The sequence below is a fragment of the Pleurodeles waltl genome, chromosome 9 (genome assembly GCF_031143425.1).
Source record: "Pleurodeles waltl isolate 20211129_DDA chromosome 9, aPleWal1.hap1.20221129, whole genome shotgun sequence".
In the NCBI taxonomy this organism is placed as follows: Eukaryota; Metazoa; Chordata; class Amphibia; order Caudata; family Salamandridae; genus Pleurodeles; species Pleurodeles waltl.
The window spans coordinates 998,679,949-998,696,456 of record NC_090448.1 but is presented as its reverse complement, the minus strand read 5'-3'; the positions used below and the strand labels follow the sequence as shown (position 1 = coordinate 998,696,456).

General features: G+C 41.2%; 1 protein-coding gene across 1 annotated transcript in view; it reads left to right on the top strand.

Moving 5' to 3' along the window:
* Positions 1 to 16,508, top strand: part of RAD51 (RAD51 recombinase) — a 147,786-nt gene that overhangs the window by 111,091 nt on the left and 20,187 nt on the right. The window contains exons 8-9 of the mRNA XM_069208568.1: positions 5,994 to 6,123; positions 6,289 to 6,410. Coding sequence (XP_069064669.1) covers positions 5,994 to 6,123; positions 6,289 to 6,410 — 252 coding nt within the window. The remainder of the gene's footprint in view (positions 1 to 5,993; positions 6,124 to 6,288; positions 6,411 to 16,508) is intronic.

Below are 16,508 nucleotides of genomic sequence, written 5' to 3'. Positions count from 1 at the left end.
CTTTGGCCACGATCAGGACTGTCATGCTGTTGTTTCTGCAGAATTCCGATTGGGAGTCGTTCAGGAGGTAAGTGTGTTCCAGGTAGATGGCAAGTTGTTGGCTGATGGCTTTTTCAATGTCTTTGGCTGAGAAATGGAGCAGGGAGATGGATCTGATGGTTGTGTGTGTGTGTGTTGTTGTTGTGGGGTTGGTGAATTCCTTGACTATGCAGATGACGTCCTTATTGTTTGGGTTAGATTCAATGCGCGATATGTCTCACATAGTTGCGGTGGTATAGGTCGAGTGCTGATTCGTAGGCAGTTCTGTTGATTGGGTCTTTGTTAGTGTGCTGCTTTCTCTTGAGGTGCTTGCAGTTGCACTTTGCTGTTCTGAGATCTTTGGTGGACCATCTGGCTTGCTTGGTGGATCTTCTGTGTTTGTTCTTCTGTGTTTTTTCTTGTTGGTGGAGGCGAAGTCCGTGCAGTCAGTGATCCACGCGTTCAAGCTTCTGACATCCTGGTTCACATTGTGGTGTTTGAGCAGGTTGAGGGTGTTAGTCTATTTGGTCTCAGAGGCCTTCTTCCAGCTGCGAATGGCAGCATTGGGTTGCATCGGTTGGAAGGCCTTGGGGTTTGTGATGATTAAGTGGTCAGTCCATGTGAGTTTGGTGGTGTGGATGCATTTGATGTGGTCACTGGAGGTGAATATGGGGTCCAGTGTGTGTCCTGTAATGTGCGTGCTGTATTGTATGAGTTAGGTGAGGCCAATGCTGTTCAGGCTGTCGAGGAGGTTGGAGGATTAGGGTCTGTTATGCTGTCGAGGTGGAAGTTGAGGTTTCCAAGGAACATGTAGTCCTTCGAGACGTTGGTGAGGAGGAGCGATGAAATCGGTGATGAGGTTGCAGAAGGTGGTTCAAGGTCCCAGTGGACGGCATGCAAGGGTTCTCCTAATTGTGGATTTCTCTCCCATTTGGATAGTGAAGTTGAAGTGTTCCATTGCTGGAATGGTGTAGTCTGTGGTGCAATTGATGGAGTCTCTGTGGATGATGGCAGTGTCTCTGTCTGGCTTGTTGATGCAGTTGCGCTGGGTGATTCTGTATAGTGCTGGTATGGCAGTGGTGGTGATGATGGTTAGGAAGACAGTGTCAGGCGCAAGTGTGTCAACAAGGTCCCTGACCTTGGTGGCGTGTTTGCTGAGTGAACGTGTGTTGAGGGTGCATGTGAGCTGAGGTGGGTAGCTGGTGTTGTCTGTCGAGTGGGCTGGGTGTTGCTGAGAGAGGTGGGTGGGTGTTGCTGAGAGAGGTGGGTGGGGTGGTTGGGGTGCATGTTGTGGCAGAGGGATCATGTGACGGGCCCTTTTGGGGAGTGTGGTTCTTCACAGTGGCAGTGTTCGTGGTGCATTGAGGGCGCAGAGGGCAGAAGAAGTGTAGCTGTGGGTGGCAGTTGGACCAGTGTTCTTGTTGCCGGGTGCAGTCCAGGCACAGACTGGCACAGACAAAGGTTTGTCATCATGACCATTCACAATACCCTACTGCTTTTTGGCTAGGTTCATACTATAGAGACACCACATACAGGCCATTGCATCAAGTAAGAGATCATAGAAACGAAATAAGTACTTTCTTGCTATCTCCCAGCAGAATCTAAATGCAAGGAGGTCTCAACAGTAGATGTTATAGATGATGATTCTGTGACTTCTCCTTTAACTGTGCCGGAGCTTCCACTGCTGGTGAACTTACCACCAGCTCCCTCCAATACTCTGAGATGACGGCTCTAATCACAGATATAAATTTTTAAAAGTCATACATTCTGTCGGACTAAAGGAGAAGTGCCTCAGGAAATAGCACCATTTGGAAAACCTAGCTCTTCCAGTCATTACAGGTGGGCCAGATCTAGCGCCAGTCCCCTGGGAGAGAGGCCTATGGGAGGTAAATATCCAATACTTCTTCGAAAACCTTGACTTAAGCATATGGTCCGATTATTTCCTTGTCTTTTAAAACATACAAATGAAATGATACTGACACTTTTCTCATTAAGACCAGTGGAAAGGAAGAGGCCTTAAGAAACAATGAAGTTTTGAATCCTTATCCTACTTTCTGCGCGTGACATTCCGCCATAATATTCTGGTTGACGGCTGCAAAAAAACAGTATGATTCATATTGATCAAGTGAATTGAGTGTCTCCTGTAAAAGCAGCCAGGTAGACGCACTGAGTGAGAAAAATAGGAAAGTGTGCCATTGTGAGAGCTCTTTTGCAGTGCTACAACTGATTTCTCAGAGTACCTGCATCATTCTTTGGAGCTTCTATCCAGAGAGAAAGGAGGGCGACTTCCCGGCAATTTTATAGAAGGGTGTAGTCTCGTCTAACCAGAATATCAGTTTAGCAAATGATTTAGCTAACGAGTATTGCCATGTGCTTTCAATGGGGAGATCTTTGTAGCTTTATTTAATATCAATGGGCCTATAGGCACAGCTGAAGCTTTTCCCCTTACAGGTATTTTTCTCTTCAGTCCTAATGCCAACAATCAGATTCATAGAATGAAGACTGAAATCGGTTTATCTGAAGGTGACACATTTCTCGGATCAAACAAAGGGCTGTGCGCATGGCCAACAGAGTATTTGAAAATAGAGCAACCACTTTGTTGCTTCCCAGTACACAGCTGAAGACCTGTTTCCAAAGCCGAAGACCCACGAGTGGTACCGGAAACCAACAGCTTTCTCTGCTACAGGAAAGACGCCTTTCCTGAAGCATTGACTCCTCCAGCCTACCATATCTGCCCAGAAACCTGGTTGGACGATTTGCTACTATCTTCTGATTGGCAAAATATAACAAATATTAATTGGATGCATAATATTGTGGAGAATAAATCGTACAATATTCTACGTTACAATACAAAAAGCATACAAAATCAGATTCTGCTGCTCTCAGTGCAGCATTACAACTGGTTGAGACTGCTGCAAGAAACAGAATCTCTTAAAAAAGAAGGCATTTGAATAAGGTTCTGTAACATCGAAATATCAAGAACATTTTCCCCTGCTACTTTTTTAACCCCAAAATAAAGCAAGCCCCATAACCAGTTCTGACAAATTCAGGATATGGGCAATGCAAACAAATGTATAAAAAAGTGTTAGCTTATTGAATATTCCCTCATTTGTCCACGTGACTTGATTGTATCCTCCTCGTACAGGATGCTTATTTCCATATCGAATTGTGCGTAAGACCGTGTCGTTTCCAATTCAGAGTTCTTCCATTTGCTCCTAGATCAGCTTACAGGCTTTCTCAAATTGCATGAAGGTGGTAGCAGCGTTTCTTAAATGCAGAAGCATCTTATTCTCTCCCTACTTGAATCTTTCGCTACTTAGGGTAACTTCCAAATAGATGACGCTGCACAATTTAAACAATAAATAAAAGTCTACAAGATGTGGCCTTAGGTGTCATCAAGGGCATGCTTGTGTCTGAGGAGGAGTATGCGTCTTTCTGTTTGCTGCAGAAAGCCCATCAAAGGCGAGCATGAATATTTTTTTCTGGATGGCTGGTGAGCCCAGCTACACGAGCCATCAGCACAAATTGAATGGAGATGGATAGAACAAAGTACATCAGAACAAAATCCATCCTGCATTTTAATAGCGTCTCCTAGCACTTCATCCCCAGCTCCTTGTTGCATATATTCGACGCCCATAAGATTTGGTCAGGGGAGGAGTGGGGAGGTTTCTAGCGGTCAAATCCCCATAAGTAAGAGTACAGACTTTCTTCAGAGTGGATCAGATCATGAGGCAGTATAATTAAATACAAAAAAGCCCCAAATTCACTAGAAAGAACCATTTGTACCATATAAACAGAAGCACTGCTAAGTTGCAATATGGCATCAGGAACAAGCACAATTTGTCAGTTTTTAGTATAACACTGATGTTTACTTAAAAATGGGGCAGCTATGAAACATGGGACAGTAGCGCTCATAGTGGCTGGATGCAGCTGAACTGTGTGGCAAGCGACAGCAGATGTCACAAAGAAAACGGAAGTAGAACTCCTTGTTGATGAGGAAATTGAGAAGCCCTGCATGGGCATTGAGGAATGCAGGGAGAGGAGGCTGCCCCACAGTAGACTACAGTGGTGAAGATCATTTACTGTGCACCCATGAATTTCCCCTGCTGATATGTCCTAGAACCTATATAGCTACCATTTAAGGTTCATTCGTATCTTGCTAACTAGATTCTGTTTGTAAGGAGCAAATTCTGCCTCCTGCCTATCTTGATGCAGCCAAATGCCAGCAAGTCGTTCAAAAAACTGAAAAGTATGCATCTAACATTGCATTGTTGGGGCTTTCTTGCGGAGCGACACATTGTAAAGAGGAATAAAACTGATATCTGATATCCAAAAATTGGAGCTAAATTGCACAATGTATGCTAGAGATGCTGGAACAGAGGTGGGATGTACTTACAACTATCATTACTCCTCTCCCCCATATGGCTACAACAGTTGTGCCAAGATGAAAATAATTTTCATCTGCCATTACTGCTACAAGGCCTGCCTACCTCTTTAGTCAGCTGATGACTCATTCTAAGAAAATGAGCTACTGCCACTATTTTTTCACGTTTTCTTATAGGCATACTTCAGTGATGCTATAACATCCTCACAGATCTTCCTGGTGAATTAAAAAAATGCCTATACTTAATAGGAAGTTAATTTTCTCGTTCCAACTGAGACACCAAATTGAAACGTTAAGATACGTTAACTGTTCCTCAAATAAAACATGCTATAAAAAAGCTTGCTAATTATATCCATTGCTAGCATCCGCTTTATGGATGGTGATTTCTTTGGCCTTTGTTATTTAGAATTATTAACTAGGAGGAGACACTATCTTGCTACTTGTGTTAAATTAATACTAGTATCTCCTTCTCTTAACTCTGTCCATTAGCTTGTTTATCTCAAGGTCGATGTTTTCTTGTGAAAATAAATTCCAATAGACAATTTATTCTCTGTCCACTGTCTTCCATCCTCATAAAAATAGTCAGATAAACTTAACTAAACTATTGAAGATTTCCAGTGCTGTTTCAACACATCCTATCAAAGCACTTGCACAAGATCACCACAACTGGCTTCACTGCAAAGAAGTTACCGTTCAGCTTAACTCAAAGAACCATATTACATGCCTGTAACAAATCAAATTGTGTCTTGCGTTCCGCCATCTTTTCAAGAACATGTAGATCTAGCTTGAAGAGCTTAGCAAGAGGTTTACCACAAGAGGGCACTGTTGACAACAGTTGAGTTTTTTCCACCAAAATTGAAAGTTGCTCTTTCCTAGTACCTTATGAGAAGTTAGAGTAGTAAACCCTTTAGCAGTTGAACAAGATCTGACACGCTTCTAACACCCAATTTACAAAGCGTCCCTCTGAAGGAAGTCAAAGATGCTTACTTATCGCATGCAGATCATTCCCCCCCAATGGAGGAGAAGTTCAGAATGTTAATTAGTCTACACAGCGGAAAACAACTTTAGACATAGACATTTTTATAATATCGGAATCATTGAAAGGAATATAATCCAAGGGAAAGGTCTAGGGATCTCACCTTAGCATTCCCACCAATGCATATCTTATGCTTTTCATTTACTCTATATGGACATAGCTTCTCCTTCCGCTGCACTTTTCTGTTGACACCTTCAGCTGCACATTAATCACTTCAAAAATGCTGGTCTCATTTTCTCTTTAGTTGTGTCTCACTTGCGAAGCAGGAATCCTGAAGATTACTTTGTATGGGCCAGACATTAGAAGTGTTGGCAAGCTCAAAGATTAGGGGGGGGGGGGGGCTTGCTATGTGCCCAAGAGATTTGCAAGCCGAAGCAAAATTTAAGATTAGTTTACTTCATGTATTTTTTGTAAACCTATTATATCCACTCCAGCGGGACCAGAGACTTTTACAGCAGAAAACCGAATTAGCAAGAAAGTTGTTTTTGCAGTAGTAACTAATTCATATAATTTGAAGCCAAACTTGCTATATCTCACTGTAGCCTTTTCTTTAAGGTATGCCTTGCTGATTGTTGACAGTGCTACAGCTCTTTACAGGACAGACTACTCTGGCAGAGGAGAGCTTTCTGCTCGACAGATGCACCTGGCTAGATTTCTACGCATGCTTCTTCGACTTGCAGATGAGGTAAAAAAAAAAAAATCATTTAACACTTGTTCTCACCATGTTTTTCCTTTCATGGCATTCAGTTTCACTCATTAGTGTTATGCTTATAAAACCGGTTACTACTTTGAATTATGTTATCTTGTTTAAAATAATATTTGACTTCGGCCCAATGTTTGTTTCCGGCAGTTTGGTGTAGCAGTAGTGATTACAAACCAGGTAGTGGCACAAGTAGATGGAGCTGCTATGTTTGCTGCAGACCCCAAAAAGCCTATTGGAGGAAATATCATTGCACATGCTTCAACAACCAGGTAGGTGCCTCAGAGTTGCATGCATTTGTTCACATCGATGCTCATATACCATTAGAAGTGAAAAGCTAATAGTAGATGTTTTCCCTAAAGCCAAATCATGATTTGGAGTGTGTTTTTCGAATCTTTCCTGATATAAGATGGATCACAGCAACAAAATGGCCTCTCTTCGCTGGGTGCCAACCTCAATCCACATTCAGATTTCCTTTTTTAACTGCTCCTTAATCCTATTGGGGTAGTTTGTTTTTAGCTTAGTGCCACTAAAGGGAAATGTGAGCTGTCTGTAGTATTAGAGGAGCGATACGTATGCAAGCAGAGCCCGTGTTTAATGTGATACCTTCACATTTAAGAGTGCTGCAATGCATAATTGTATATACATGGGAGGCACATCTTGTATGCTGTTACCTCTCTGATTGGCTAGCCCCATTGCTACGGAGGTAGGCATCCCTCTTAAACAAAGATGTCCATTTAATGCTTCCTAATGGCCAGGGAAAATAAGGTGTGTTTAGACAATTACGCAGAGCATATTAAGTTTGCAGTTGCATTTTCTTGGCACATTGAACACTTCTGTTAAATATTTGTATTTCAAATTGCAGTTTTTGAATTTGGCCGGATTAGCAAAATGTTAAATAGTGCTTGAAAATATATTAATGTTTTATTTTCCAGAGTTGGGCCCTTTGGGAAATATCTTTTTTTTTTTTTTTTTTTACCTCTTTATAAACTAGAAGAGAGAGTGGGCAAAGAAGCTTTGCCATTTAAATCGTTCAAAGCTCCCCATCTGACTAAGTCAGCTTTCTATGATACCCTACATTAAATCAAAAAATATGGATGATTTTCTCAAATCGTTGACTGGAGGTAACAAAGGCAGCATATTTCTACTCTCCTTTTATAGTGCTGTCAATTCTTAACATTAAAGAATGCTTAAACTCATTAGGCTTGGAAAATAAATTGAAAACTGGTAGAGTTGTGGCTGGAAATTAAACCCATACTAACTTATCACTTGAGTTTGACGTCATGTCAAACGATGCACAAGGTTCCGTCAACACCCCTACTCGTACAGAACTAACTTCATGAGACTAGAGATATTGAGGCAAATAATTATTTAAAAAAAATTGGGTAACCTTCGGATTGTTGTATGGAACAGTCAAAAAGAAGGTTATGGAACGCTTGATATCTCCCCTTGTGGTTCAAAAAGATATGAACTGCTTTATTTGGTGTAGGTTTGCCCCTTGCCTTAAATGAGTAAGCTAAGGGACAGGAGTTCCCTCAGAAGCTTAGGATAATAAGTTGGAATATACAGGTTTTAAGTGTTTATTGTTGTTGTTTTTTTTAAAGATCATTCATTAGGTGTAATTTTGAAGGCTTATGTTCAGACACCTGGCTGTGAAAGAATCCAGTTGTGGAATGGTTTACAGCACTACATATCATTGGTGACTGGACAAATAAGGCCATATATTTCGTGGTCTACTATCTTTACTCCCAACAAAATTTCTACTGATGTAACCCATATTGTTGCGTGCACCTGGTGGATGTTAACCTGTGAGGGAAAGCCAAACTCTCTACTTGACAGTGTGATTGAAAGAACTATAAATGGCCACACAAACAGAATAACAAATATTGCAGGCAAGTGTAAATCAAAATTAGTGCCTTGTATCACCGATTAATTATTGGAAGAATTTCCTGCCGGTTTCCTTACTGCTGCAGTATAGAAAGGTTGATGAAAAAAAATCTGTTGCTCTATGGCAACAACGGTAATGGTTTGTTTGAACCAAAGGTTTATCTCAGATTCTTCAGTTAGGCAAACATTCATATTGACCATCAGTTATGTCCAATTATTATGTGAATGTTTTAGAGTACCAATATGCACTTTATAAACATTTTAAGGTCTTAGCATTTGAAGGTAGGGATCATTGGTCTATTTCTATCACTTTTCGTTGGAGATGACAGGCGGACCACCAAGTCCTCCCTTTTAGAGTTGAATATAACAGAAGACTCACCATGGGGTTGGATGTCTTTTCAATCCAGATATTAACAGACTTCCAGGATTCAAAACTTGTAAAATATTTTGAAATGATATAAGATAAAGGGATTTGGCGTTCCACATTTTTGGACATTGTTACTGTGTCAACGTCTAATTCAAATTGGTTTAACTCAGCTCGTCAAAGATTAAAACGCTTAGTACCTAAAAAGGAGAAAGCTTTTGGATGTGATTCTCCATAGCTATAAGTTAAAGAAAGTGAAAATGGAATGCAAGAATATTGTCTGGGGTGAAAAATCGTTACTTTTATACCCAGTGTAATCAAATGGTTCAAGTCATACAGGGTGGTAATCAGAAAATGTTTTGGCATAGTGAACTCTTATTTCAACAATATCCCCAATTCTTTGGCCTGTCTTATTCCACAGAGGAAATGGGCTTTACCTGTAAACAATGTATATAGCACATCCCCTCCCCACAAATGAAAGTGTCCTGGTTAATGATCCAGAACGGTTCAATTATTTCTTCATGGAAAGAATAAACAATACTTTCATACTCTTAAAATTAAGCAGGGCAGAAGGCCCCAAAAACATTCCTCAAGTTATTCTAAAGAAGAATATGAATTGGTGGAGAGAAATCCTCACCCCCTTTTTTTCAGTGGATTGGGAAAATCTGGATTATTCCTGATTCACAGTGTGGAACTGTGATCAACCTGATCCTTAAAAAGGAGAATGGGATGGAAGTAAATCACTATAGATTAATAAGCATAGATGACACTATATCCAAAGTTTTTTTGCTAAGATTTTGCTGTTTCAGTTTGAGACGGGGTTTCTGACCGAATACTCTACCACTAGAACAATGAGGTTTTGTTAGGGCCTCTCTACCATTGATCACTGCTTTGTGTTATGGGCTTTAGTGAAGACGTCCATGGGACTTAATCAAAGACTTTGTATTTGCTTTGTCGACTTCCGCATAGCTTTTCATTCAGTGGATAGCGGCCACTTGTGCAGTAAATTAGAACCATGAAAAATTCCTCAGGGACTACATTCTCCAATCAAGGACTTATACTAATTTAATATTTCCCGGTAGAACCTGATTTGTCTGATAGACTGCCTCAAAGAGTAGATAAACAATATAGTCTTCTGCAGGGATGTGTGTTTTTTAGGGATTTATTTGGCAGATCTGCATGTTATTTTGCAAGGAGCCAGGTCTTTTTTGCTGAAAATAGGAGGTGTCCACATACTCTCTTTGCTCTATGTAAACAATTTGTCTTCTGGACTTTACAGTTGTGGGACTGAAACTTAAACTTGATTACCTGAATATTGTAAAAAAAAAAAAAAAAACTTATGACTTTAAATATTGAAAGAGCTGCAGTAATGATTTTGCTTAAGAAAACAAACTGTTCTTGTTTAACACAATGCGATAGTAAAGTCTTGCAGATGTCTATGAATGTTTTTAGTTGAACTTTAAACTGGAAAGATGACCTAAGAGCTATAAAGATTAGAGCCTTTTTAACTTCAGACTATTTAGCAAAATTCAGTTGAAGGTATGGGAGTTCCTTGCTCCCTCCTCCAATGAAGACTACTGTAATGAAAATACCCCCAATGATCCATTATGGATCCAGAGTAATAGCTCTTGATAGAGGTGATGATTGGACAAGTATAGATGGTGTCTACTGGAAACATATCCTTAGTCTTCCAAATGGGCTATGATAGAGGCTATTCGCCAAGAATTAAAGCTCACTTCCTAGGTTGCACTAAAGTCTGCCTTTTGAGAGAGATCTATAATTGTCTATACTGTGTAAGGAACAACATTATAAATCTCTAATCTCTACTGTGAGGAAGCTTTGGGCATTGACAAAAATGGTCTTGATCGTTAGTTATGGTTATTCATGATTTAAGAGGCAATCATGAATTGTATGGTAGCATTGAAAAAGCGTTCTGAGATCTTCTGCATTTAATTTGTCTTCCAAACTGGATTCTAAATATTTATTAAATAAGAGGTCAGTTGCATTTACTTTACCATCATTGAGATGTGAAAATATAATTCCCCGTTTTTTCAGCTGAGGCGACTCTGTTAAGGTCTTAGATACTAGAGCTGCATGTTGGTTGTAATCCCTTTTTCTCTGTTGCTGATTTCTGAGGAGTTGTAAAGAGGACAATGGATTGCATCTATTTTATGAGGATTTAAATAATGAATCTGCAACCTAATTATTGATGATCCATTTTTCTTCAATTTTAGGAAAACGATTTAAGACCTTTGGTAAAATATGGGATACATCCAAACCGCAGTATGCCATTAGATTTTAAGCAAATATGAATTTTCCTGATATTGTCACTGGTGTAGCTCAGTTTAAAACATGTCTAAAAGCATATTTTTATGTATAGTTGATAATATGCAAGGTATTTTTAAAAACCAGTTCTTTTTTTAGGAATTGATTGTTTTTCTGATTGCAACTTTTACCTTAAGGAGTAATGGAATTATGTTTCCTTGTATTTGGATTTTTACAAAGAAATGTCTTAATCAACATACTTCTACCTACCAGAATTCAATAAAAAATCCTTTGCAGTTAAAAATTATTTGCAGTTTCCAGGCATTGTACCATCTCTGATTAATCACATTAGCCAAAAAATGACTCACTGAAGTAAATATTGCCTGTGGCATCTGATGCGAAATGTAGGTCACAGCTATGAGTCCTGGCAAGGCCAGCCCAGCCTTTTATTCTTCTGCATTTGGTAAACCGAGTACTGTTAAATTGGATAACAGTAGCGCCTGCCATTTACAGCATCTCAAAAAGGTAAAACTATGGTATGGGGGCGTAAGATGAAAAACATGTCATTTCCCACCTTTTGTCACTGTTGTAAGGTAACTGATGCCTTCAGGGCGAAGTCTGTGTTTCAACCACTGACATGGACAAGGTGCAATAAATAAGGTGAATAGTAACCATGGGGACTAGTAATGCCACAATGATCCATAGCTGCGTTACTGGCGCCCATGGTCCAGAAGAAAGGGGAAGTAGAGCATCCCAGAATATAGTAGCAAAGGAGTACAGTGAAGTTGAAATAGTTCAGAGTAGTAGTGTATAGGAGGGGTATCACACACAGGTTTGAGATTGGGTGTTCCTTTCATTCCAGCAAAGCAGATGAATCATGCCTTTTGAATATCCATCATTTCCAAGGCATTACACTGTTCTGTGAAGAACCAGGTGTGATCTTTTGCTAACTTCAGCGTGCTGGCATGTACAGAAAATAAGGGAAAAACAAATACAATGTGATTCGATAAGAACCATGGCTATTATAGTATGTGTGTGCTGGCTTGTCCTCTTTTCTGTCTTTCTTTAGTTGGGGAACTTGATGGCCATTTGTAGGCAAATCCTTACTTTAAAAGTTTGCATGTAAGATGTTTTCTAAATAGAAGGCTGGTTTGGATCTAAATTGAAGGTCCACATCCTACAAAAGTTATGGACCCAGTAACGTTGGCATATGCCCTCCCTTTTCTGACAGTTGGATGATCATTTCAGGGTCACTGCTACTAGTATGGGGGCAAGCTTGAAATGTAAGCTTTTATTCCAGTAGGGCTTGTAAATGATGTAGAGTGGTTTTCTATCAACAATCCGGTATGGCGAAATGCCCTCTTTCCATCCATGATAAGCAGATGTGGAACAGTTAGCAATTTTTCTGTTCTGCATCTGCCGCCTGCAGATTTGAAAAAGGGAGTCATGCAGGAGAAATACCCTTCTGTGGAAGGCCTTTGTAAATCACATTAAAATAGTCTGTCTGTCCCAGAACAAAGCATTGTGACTTCATTTCAAAATGAGGTTTGAATTTTGCCAATTAAGTATTGTCTCCTGTTCCACCTGACAACGATTTGATTTGAGGCGTGAGTAAGAGGTTTATAGCTTTCTGAGTAGTGGATGGAGAAAATCCTCTACTGGTGGACCACAGCTGAAACCACAGTTAAGCAGTATCACAATTTCTGTTTTAGATCGTTTAGCTGGAGGAAGATTCTCTGATACAGCATTAAATATGGTATAAACATTTGGCAATGTGAGTCTGTCTGAAATGTTTTCCAAGCAGATGTATGTCTCCGTGTTTTCAGTATTCACCTGTAAGTGGATCTTGTTCTGGTCAGGAAGCTTAGTGGGAATGTATTTCTCAACAAAGCGATTTCGCAAGCTTGAAAACAGGAGAAAATGAAAAGAAACATACCTGTGGGTGGCTGCAGCACTGCCAGAATTTTGGTGAATCTGCAACTTTGTCCTGATTGACCTTGGCACTCAGGGGGACGGCCTAACTGCTAGGTGGCCCTAATGGACATTCCCAGGCAAGAATGGCACAGACTGGCTCTTCATGGGGGGCTGTTGGGCAGCATGCAGTCCACTGCTGCAGCAAGGATTTGGGGGTACCTGAATAGACCAGAGGTAAGTGGTTGGCAGTAAGGGCATGGCTTAGTGTGGTAGTTTGTACCAGGTTTAACAGCTGCACTTGTGTGCCTTCGTGCTGATGGCCAATGCAAATTACTCTGCCCCCAACCGAGTGGCAGCTAGTCCAAGTCCAATGCATTTCAGATGCTAACAGGTTTATCTTAAATGCTACTAGTCTTTATTATGAGTGAAGTAACTTTTGCAGCAACATGCATGTCATCAATGCCTAGACCTGGGCATTCCTCTCGTCATGATGAGTTGTGGGACTGTTGATCGCAAGACCCATCTTGAAAGAGTACAGATCCCCACTAGTGACAGGGCAAACCACTGGTATCCAGAGGCACAAATTAACCAGTGGAGCTCCCAAATGACGTTACAAGTTTTGCATAAATTCATGTCATGGCACTAGGTCGTAATTTAAGAGCTGTAGATTAATGAAATAACATTCTGTACGCTGAATCCTGGGGTCTCTGTCCTTTATTTGATGGAGAGCAGAGGACAGACTCACCTGAAGTTTTATGGGCTGTGCATGTCAGCAAAGCAGAGGGTGTCTAAAGGGCTTGGATAATTAGAGGTTACTTTAGGGCTCAAATTGAAGGCTAACAGAAGTACTTCTGGGAGGAGTTTGGGAAGGGTCACTCGGGATGGTTAAGGATCTATTGGGTCCTCCCAAGGGCAGTAGAGGGTGGCCTATACAGATTGTCGTAAGATTTAGATGAAATAGACTAAGTGCAAGCATAATGGATCAGAGCATTAACTGAGGGTGACTGAGGCTCATGGGGCATCTGAGTGCTGACCCAGGGTTTCTGATGGTTGAGTGTTTGTTCCCAAAGACTGTCTGAGTTTAGGTGGAAAGTGTCTCAGGACTGACAAGAAGCCTCCGAGTACCAGTCGATGATTGGTAGGGTATTATTTGAGATATCGTACTGTATGTAATGAAGGCCGGATGATTCCTGGATAAGGACATTCTAAGTGCCACTGATTGCCAACAGGTGATCTGTAGTGGGTAGGTGAGGCACTTCTTAACAACTGCCATAAAGGTCTAATATTAGGCCACTGTTCCATGCTTGCTTGACTTTCTGAAGCCTGCATTTTATCTGTTCCCTCTGGGAGCTAAGCTTTCGTTGCTGCTGTTCTTCTTTTTTTTTTTTTTTGTCTGAGGATTGAGTGTAAGGGCGCTGTTGGCTCTTCTCTTGGCCCTGCTCATGTGCATGCCTATTTGCGTGTGTCTGTCAGCAGTTTAATTTAGACCGGGTAACCCTTCTGGTATTCTCCAGCAGTCATCTTGACTGATTTGGCAAACTCCTTATGAGGCACCATTCATGGCATAAAGCTCCAAAATCAAGACCTAGAAACGACTGCATTGCACTCTATTTTCCACCATTTACCCATTGTCTATAGATTCCATCTTGGAGCCTCAGATGTGGGCTTAATTACTGGTTCTGCTGCCCGTCTCCCAGAGTATGCGAGTCACTCCTTCCATTCCAGTGTGAAGAACACGCTGTAAACTGAGTAAATATCACTTAAGTACATTTTTAGTACAGAGCTTCATTGCCTCCTTCATTTACTGTCTGGAGAGTTGCATTGGACAAACTCGTATGCTCACCTTAATTGTCACCACAGTCTTCACCTACCTTAAAGTCTCCCTTACATCTTTCAAAATACTCATCTTGTCCCATGGCCCATCAAGCTTTGAGATTCTATACCCTCATTCATTTACCTCCAAATTTAGCAAAATGTAATAAAACTTCAGCATTCTCACAGTGTCCCCTCAGACTTTAACGGCAGATTTCTATCTCATCTCAGTATAAGGAGACATGGCAACAGATCTACTGTTCTACATGACACACAACACAGCGTGAGAAAGGGCATTTTTCGAGCACTACATGTTACCCATCAGATCATTGATACCCGGAGTATTGCATTTTAACATCTCGTCCTCAACCTTTTCTTCCCCTACAACTATAAATATATACAGTAATAGAAAGATGATGGTCCAGGTTTAACCAGTTCAGTATATGGATCTTCTATCAGACTTTTATGAATCTAAAAGCTGTCTCTGCCAATTTCCCCCCTTGCCCTCCTCTCTTGTGACAGAACTTTCTCAACCTAGCCTGCCATTGCTAGCGGATACCCGCTCGATTTTTCCCAACCTCACTAATGCTCACAATACCATTCCTCTTCCCCATTATCTCTCCTGAAGATTCACTATCTCCGCACCTCTTCTTCACATGCTACGGTGTTAGCCCTCATAAACAAAAGATCAACACACAAAAATGCCTTCAACGTTCATTATCTCATATTATACCATAGATTTCACTTGCAAACTATCACAAAGACCGGGCACAGAGTTTTTAAAGCCAACCTCTGTCCTCCAGATCACAATATCTAGATGGAAAATAGAAGCCAGAAATGTGGTGGTGGTGTTTCATTGGTCCATCATGATTCCCCTCCCCTACCAGACGCTTGATTGCCCATCATGGACTCATTTGAGTACAATTTAGCTGAGCCCACCAACTCCTGTCAACCTCCCAGGCCTGTGCTGTTGTGTACCGTGCATCTTCTACTCTGATTTTATAAATTTTGCCCAACCTGCACCGGTGCTCTCAAATCGTTTTACTGTCATGGACAACATCATCTGGGTAGGTATTCCAGTGCTTAGTGTCGTAACTCCTCAACTTCCTATTTTCAACAGTAGAAATACTCAAGCTGAGCAGTAGGAGCCGAGGATTTCTATGCATCATCCCTGGGCATCAAAAGACCCCGCATCGCAAAGAGGATTCAAGCCTACACGTCGAATTCGACGCAAAGCCCTTGCTGTGTGAAAAAAAATAGACTCATCGTCTGTGTGCGCCCGGAAAACTGACGCACAGCTACCTTCTTCCACGCTTCTCCTCCTATGCGGTCTTCGTCCATGTAATTTTGACTCAAACCAGGTACCCTCTGCTTGCAAGAGACAATTGTTGCTTTTAGGAACTAAAGGCTCTACTTATTATCAAATCTTGATCATTTTGACCTTAATTTCATCAGATAAATATCCTATATTTTTCTAAACCTGTGTGGTGCCTTTTTGTGGTGGTCTCACTGTGTTATTGTATGATTTATTGCACAATTACTTTACACATTGCCTTCTAAGTTAAGCCTGACTGCTCAGTGCTAAACTACCAGAGGGTGGGCACAGGATAATTTGGGTTGTGTGTGACTTACCCTGACTAGGATTGTGATCCCTGTTTGGACAAAGGTGTATACCTCTGCCAACTAAAGACCCCATTTCTAACATTGGTGATCAGAGGTGAGGATAGAACTTGTATTTGTGCCGTAGCATACAATAGCTACGTGTACACTACCTACACACAGTTGAAGGTCAACTTGATTTTTTTTCTCTCTTTCTGCAATTTCGTTTTTCTGCTTGCCAGTTTAATCAAATCTTGATACAACTTGCCTCTGGCTGGGTCTCAAGCAGGAGCTGGAGGGTTTGACCTAGCCAAGCTGGAGACATACATTGTCAGTCAGCTGAAAGGGTTCTGCAAGGGTATGGGAGTACCTACCGGGGGTGCCTCCAGGAAGGAGGAGAACCAAGAGGCGCCGAGGGACTGGGCAGAAGCACGTTCACAAGAGAATGTTAGATTGAGGAGCCAGAGGATGGCCCGTCAGAGGATTTGCCACCAGCAGTTGGGGATGTTACCCCTGGAATTGCGTCCCC